The 6,635-nt window shown below is 47.9% G+C and overlaps 2 protein-coding genes and 1 long non-coding RNA gene across 9 annotated transcripts in view; 1 reads left to right on the forward strand and 2 right to left on the reverse strand.

Annotated features, from left to right (window-relative positions):
- The window catches only part of MAPK14 (mitogen-activated protein kinase 14), an 83,179-nt gene extending 80,380 nt beyond the window's left edge, over positions 1-2,799 (reverse strand). For 4 of the 7 annotated variants that reach the window (XM_017522617.2, XM_017522616.2, XM_017522615.2 and 1 more), the window contains exon 1: positions 2,171-2,799. In XM_017522617.2, the coding sequence (XP_017378106.1) occupies positions 2,171-2,286 (116 nt within the window). In that variant the 5' untranslated portion in view covers positions 2,287-2,799. Of the gene's footprint in view, positions 1-1,942; positions 2,125-2,170 lie in introns of those variants that run through there. The other 3 variants (XM_017522619.2, XM_017522622.2, XM_037736256.1) reach the window with 3 other exon arrangements.
- Positions 2,800-4,332: 1,533 nt separating this feature from the next.
- LOC119470185 overlaps positions 4,333-6,635 on the reverse strand; it is a 25,201-nt gene continuing 22,898 nt past the window's right edge. The window contains exon 2 of the long non-coding RNA XR_005199056.1: positions 4,333-5,449. This is a non-coding gene — a long non-coding RNA (uncharacterized LOC119470185). The remainder of the gene's footprint in view (positions 5,450-6,635) is intronic.
- SLC26A8 (solute carrier family 26 member 8) overlaps positions 5,210-6,635 on the forward strand; it is a 106,016-nt gene continuing 104,590 nt past the window's right edge. Inside the window, exon 1 of the mRNA XM_017522624.2 lies at positions 5,210-5,293. The gene's annotated coding sequence lies outside the window, so the exon portion shown is untranslated. The remainder of the gene's footprint in view (positions 5,294-6,635) is intronic.

The raw sequence follows: 6,635 nt of genomic DNA on the forward strand, positions 1-6,635 counted from the left end.
AAAAAAAAAAAAAAAAAGGGAGAGTAGAGTGGCTGGAGAACAAAAAGGAAAGGAGGCTTTTCACTGAATACCTTTTTAAACCTTTCAAATTTTATACAATGTCAATGTACTACCTATTTTTTAAAATCTGTTCAATAAAAGTACTTTTAAGTGTCAGATACTGCTGGCTTCTAAACCACAGAAAAGGTTACCACTAAAGAAAAGTGGAGTTAATTTTAATGATACTTCACTATAAATCTGGATCTCCTGTTCCAGTTCAGAGCTAGTCACCAACAGTAGCGAACTCTTGCAAGCAATTCAACTGGAGTTTACCCAAACCCTCTATAGTTGACTTATTCTGCTGTATTACTCCATTAAAATTTAAATAGCATTGAAAACAAAAACGTGATACTACAGAAATGACTGTGTCAATTCAAGAAAGAAAAAAATGGAAGGATATTCATGAGCCATAAAATATTAAAGGAGCAATGATCCAAATACATCTTTAAAAATTAGCAAATCAAGTGTATATATATATATATATAATATGTATATACTGCATGTAAAATGCTGTAAATCAACTACACACACACACACACACACACACACTCTCTCTCTCTCTCTCTCTCTCTCTCTGAATGTAAAATGTTGCAAATTCCTTTAAAATGTAAACTGCCATACTGTAAAAATGGGAGAAAGATGTCAAGCACAGTGCATTCTACAACATAACTTAAGCAGCCTGAACTAGAAAATGCAACATGATCTGTTGCTGGACACAATTGCACAATCTCAATTACCCAGAAGATTCTACCAAACAGGAAATTCATGATGTGACTTCAGGAAACACAGCAATCATATTTAAAGATTAACACATCCAAAAGCCTGGAATTTGTTCCAAAACAAAAAACGATTTTACAGGCCCCTTTTCAAATCTTGCACACAACACGAATTACTAAAACACAGAAAAAACTAACAGTTAAATCTGATATTTAGTTTCAGATCCGTAGCTTTCAAATTATACAAAATCTAAAATACAGGGTATAAAACCTTGGAAGTTAGAGGGCAGTTAGTGAAATATTTCAGGTCTGGAAATTATATGATATCGACTTAATTTAAAACACACTCACAGTGTAAATTAAAGCTAAAAAGTATTTCTTCCCTTCCTTTTCTATGTGGTTCCATATCTTTACGAAAACCACCGTGTACCTCAAGCCATACATGTAGATAATTCCCTGCAAACTCTCTGAGGGACTTTTAAACCACAGTATTCGCAGGAATTATCTCAAAAAGAAATTTACAATACCTCCCAGCACTGTTAATAACTTTTTGATCTTGAGGGCACCTTACAGATCTGAATCTTTCTTGCTCCAAATGAGAAAATTGTTTTGTCGAACAATACTTAAATGAGCAGTGGTATGTGACTAATCAGTGAGGCTGCCAGTTTCTCAAGCTGCAGTGTTCTTGCAAGCATTACCACCGCCGCCCCTCCACGGAAAGGAAATACGCTTTCAACTGAATCGGAAACACACCACTCAAGCTGGCACAGTGCTCACTGAGATAAAGTCAGTATTTTAAGCTCTATGGATCGGTGCTAACTCAAGTGCGAATTCAAAAAGAACGCTTCTCAAGATGGGATTTCGACAGAGGTTTGCAAAAAAAGGAGGAAAAAAAAAAGCCCGGAGAGAGCTCCCTTCCTGGTCAGTTTTGTTCAGATGACCGCAGTCTTCGGGTTGGGTTCTGCCCTTCTGCTTCTCCCGGGAGCTCCCCGAGTTTCTCCGCTCAGAGGACAGGCTCCGGCGCCCCAGCGTGGGCGCATCGCGGGAGAGGGTCCTTCTGCTCCAGGTCTGTAGGGAGACCCCTAAGGAAGCAGCCCTTTCTCCGGCGCCTGCCGCCGAACAGCAACCCTCCGAGAGGGGAAGGCGCAGGGTGCTAGACAGAATAGAGCTCCAGCACCACCACCTACCTCTCGCAGCGGACCTGAGTGCTGCACACGGTGGACAGCATACTCGCGAGTGCAAGGCGAGGGGTGCAGGAGGTGCAGAACAGGCAGGGCTCGAAGGGGCAGCAATGCCCTCCCCCGAGGAAAATTCCTGCCACTTGACGCAACGCTGAGCCGTGGGGCAGGCCTGGCCCTCGGGCGCGAGGAGCCACCCTGACCACAGCAGCCCCAGCCAGGCCCGGCGACACTCACCACACAGAGCCATAGGCGCCGGAGCCCACTGGAGACAGGTTCTGGTAACGCTCGGGCACCTCCCAGATTGTCTTGTTCAGCTCCTGCCGGTAGAACGTGGGCCTCTCCTGAGACATTTTCCAGAGGCAGCCGCCAGGCAAGAAGGTGGCCCTGTGGGGCCCCCGCCTGCACCCGCACCCTCTCCCCGGCCCTTGCTGCCCGCCCAACCGGGCGGGGATCTGGCGCTGGTCGCCCGCGCAGGTGCGGCTGCCGCGACCCCGCAGACTCCCGCGCGCGCGGCTGCTGTCAGCCGCAGCGGCTAGATGCGCCTCTGCTACTGGGGCAAGCCCCGCTAAGGGCAGGGACGCGCTCTGGCGCTCAAAGCTGCGCCCGCCGCGATCTCCCTGCACCTTCGCCCCGACAAGGCCGACTCCGGGCTGCGTCGCAGGACTTCTGCTCCAGCTGCGCCCGCTGAGGATCCAGTGGTCCCGGTTCCAGAGCCAGCAAACGGGAGCCTCCCGCGGTACTCTCGCGAGAACAGCTCCCGGGACTCTCCGCGAACCGAGATTTTACCCAATATGGAACCTCTCCGCGGGCGGGGCTTCGTGAGAGGAGAAGATGGGAGGAGCAGTTCTCGCGAGAAGAGAGCAGCAACGGTAGACCAGAGGCAGAAATTCCCAGGGACTGTCTCCTTAAGGGCGCGAAGGCGGACTAGGGAAGAAAGAGATAAGCGGGCAGCACACGCCGCGCGCGCCTCACCGTGGCCGGCGGGGCAAATACCTGACTCTGTAGTGGGAAACGAGATGGACAAATAGCATGTCGGGGAAAGAGCCAAAAGATCTTTAACTGAGAGTAGTTACCAGCAGCTGAGCACCTGCTCAACTGAACCCCCAAATTCCAAAAAACACTTGCATAAAAAAGAGACAAGTTCCGGCCAGAAGGCTGTTGCATTCCCATCTGTTCAAGGACATGTGGTTACTCTTCAAGATGCTCGATGAAATCTGCCCCCAAAGACAAATGTCAACCCTGCATCAAAGCTGAGGCTCTCCATTCAAACTCTCCTAGTAGTTCTTAAACTTACATGAAGAAAAATCACTCTGGGAGTTTAAGATGCAAGTTCCCAGGACTCACAGGGAATCTAATTGGGTAAGTCAGAGGACGGCATCAAGAGCATTATTTTTATAATACATCTTAGGTGGTTCTGATTCAGGAAAGTCTCTGATATCTCCCTTTGAGAAGCATTAAAAAAACCATTACACTGAAGACTTGAAACTGACTCCTATCCTAAAGAGCCATCAGTGAAGAGGATTTTAAGCATTTAACTTAGGCCTCTCGGAGTAAGAATAGAGCAGGAGTCTCATCGAATTTAGGCAAGTCAATTGACCTTTCCTGAACCCTTAGTTCCAGCTTCTGCAAAAGAATTTCTGCCCTGCATTCCCGATGAACAGAGTCATGTGTAAAAACTAAACAAGATAAATGTGAACGGGCAAGGCATTATAACCTGATGCCTACATCCATTATCAACCTACGCCTACGCTAAAGCTTGTTACAATGAGCAGAAGAATCAGATCCTGTCTCATTCTCTTAGTTTCTTGTATTAGAAATAACTGGGTCCAAGCCAGGACATTTCTCATCATTTCCCATGATTATTCTATTTTGTGTCACACACAAAATAGAATAATCGTGTCTGGAGGGCTCAGACTTTGCATATCTTGTCCCAACATCTAGCACAGTGTCTGGAACATAAAACATGTCCCACACGTATTTGCTGAAAAATTATGAAAAATGATCATGATTTCAATTTAAGAGGTGGTACAGGATCCTCAGTCCTCCTCAAGGAAAGCAACAGAAAACCAAAAAACAGAGTCATGGGTGATTCATGGAAAGCTGTTTTGGATCCAATGTAGCTTAGCTGGAATTCTCTTATCTATAAAAACATAATGCTTGAGAATGTTCCAAACTAGAGAGGATAGGAAGCTTTCTAAGATGTAATGGAGGGTGAAGGGGAAGTAAGAGTAAAAACATGACTGTGAAGAAGAGAGGGATGGGGTGGGGGGCATCAAGGAAATGAGGGAATGGTTACAAGGGGTGAGGAGGAAGACTGGAAGTAGGAATCCTCAGAAATGCACATTTTTATCCTACAAATTGGGGTGATGAGGTGAGGGCAAATAAAAGGGTAAAGATAAAGTAAGCAGTATGTTTGTATACTCATTCAACAAATGTGTATTAAATGCCACCGGGTGCCAAGCACTTGTAGTTAAAAAGTAATTTAAAACTACAGTTGCTGCCTGTGTGGGGCTTACAATCAATGGGAGGGCAATCATTCAACACAAATTTGTTGAACACTTCCTATGTCCACCACACTGTTGTGGGCACTGATACAGTTATTGAAAGGGATAAAAATCCCGGCCCTCATGGGGGTAAGACAATTTACAAAAAGGAATACATAAAGTGAATAAGAAGGTAGACACTAACACAATCATCAAACAAACAAGTATAAAACTGTAACCGGGCCAAGCAGGAATACAAGGTGGAGTAAGAGACAGCGATGGGGACAGGGATAGGGTGCCAGGAGGGTAAAGGGAGTGAGTGCAGAGGGCAAGTCTGCGTGCAGAGCCGCGATCTGGGCAGGAGGTTGTCATCCAGTGTGGGGAGCCAGGCTTGTGGGGCAGAGGGCCTATGCTTGGAGACCTGGGTGACCCTCCTAGCCTCTATTTCCCTTTACCTCTTCTGACCTGAGGAAGGCTTAAGTCTTCGGGAGATGTTAGTGAATTACCGTCTGTGCAGTACACTTGTGCGTTACTGTATGTTTAGAGCACGAGGCTGGGCATCAGATAGGCCCTGGATCAGGAATAGTAAAACCTCGGAGAGAGTAGGAGCGTTGGCGTACAGGTAGTGAGGTTTACCAAGTACTGGCTCAGGTATGAGGAGGGCGGCCCAGATACCCCTTTCCTGGCTCCCCAGCCCAGCTGTTCATGCTCTCCTTCCTCGTCCCCTCCCCCACTCTCATCTCCTGCCCACCCGGAACGCCGGCGGGATCGGCCGCAACGGTTCGGGAACCGCCGGTGTCCGCGTCCTCAACGCCGCTAGCTAGGCGGGAGCCGTGTGGGACCCCAGCGCCGCACTCCCGCCCCCGCCAAGGAGCCAGGTGAGCCGCTGCCAGGAGACGCCCGGGCGCCGGGAACTGAAGGCGGTGAGCGGCGAGGCCGAGGCGGGTCCACAGGCAGGGGCTGCGTCCCTCACCAGCAGGTACCCAGGTGTGCTGCAGGGCCAGGCACGTCGCGGGCACTCAGTCAGTATCTGTGGAATTAATGAATGAATGAATGACGGTCGTCCCTGGGAGCTTGTCTCTCAGGTATCGTCTCTACTTTCAAAGGCCGTGTGGATGGCAATGACAAGAGACCGTGTGCGCGTTTTGCAAGCTGCGTCCTTTCAAATTCTATTTATGTTGTCAAAAGCCCCAGAACTGATGTGCTGCCTGCACCCCACCGCCTACCCCATCCATTTCCTCCCGAGGCCTGACTGCCCAGCCGTTCCTCCTTCTTTCAGACCTGGCTGCTTTTGTTCATTTCGTTCCCTGCGACTGAATCCCCACCCCCGCCTCCTTGCCCCTTTCTTTTCCTGTCAAATGCCATTTATGCGTCAGGGGCCCCTTCTGAAGTAGGTGCCTTCTCCAGCACCGCCACCCCAATAATGAGCATCTCTCCAACACACCCTGTTACTCTCTCCACGTCGCATGGAGGTGGTTGTCCAATGTTTGTGTGTCCAGTGGTCTCCGCTTAAGGACTGTCATCTTATTAGTCATCCCCAGCCACTAACCAGTGACTGAAGTATCTAAAGGCCAGGTTCTCTGCTCATACCTTTTCTGCACCCCCGATACATTCTCCATAAAAACATAGGTACTAACGGGCTTAGGGTTGTTTGTGATGGAATTACAAATGCTTATTTTGAAATTTTCGAAGTGAATTTCACCTTTCCATGATTATGGAAAACATAAGAAGGCCGAGCGCAGTGGCTCACGCCTGTAATCCCAGCACTTTGGGAGGCTGAGACAGGCGGATCACCAGGAATTCAAGACCAGCCTGGCCAACATACTGAAACCCCGTCTCTACTAAAAATACAAAAAAAAAATTGGCTGGATGTGGTGGTGGGCGCCTGTAATCCCAGCTACTTCTGGAGGATGAGGCAGGAGAATCCCTTGAACCCGAGAGGCAGAGGTTGCAGTGAGCTGAGTTTGTGCTGTTGCACTCCAGCCTGGGAGACAACAGCTAAACTCTGTCTCAGAGAAAAAGAAAAAGTAAAAGAGAGAGAGAGAAAATGAAAGCATGAAAGTTAACAATATGGGGGGGGGGGCTGTGGTGGGGAAGATATTCCTGCAACTAAACTAGTTTTCAGGATTTCATATCATTTGGGTCAATAGCCAAAAAATTAGATTGTATTTAAACTTTTTATTCTTGACTTTTTTTTTTTTTTTTTTTTTTTTTTT

The sequence above is a fragment of the Cebus imitator genome, unplaced genomic scaffold (assembly GCF_001604975.1).
Source record: "Cebus imitator isolate Cc_AM_T3 unplaced genomic scaffold, Cebus_imitator-1.0 Scaffold24, whole genome shotgun sequence".
In the NCBI taxonomy this organism is placed as follows: Eukaryota; Metazoa; Chordata; class Mammalia; order Primates; family Cebidae; genus Cebus; species Cebus imitator.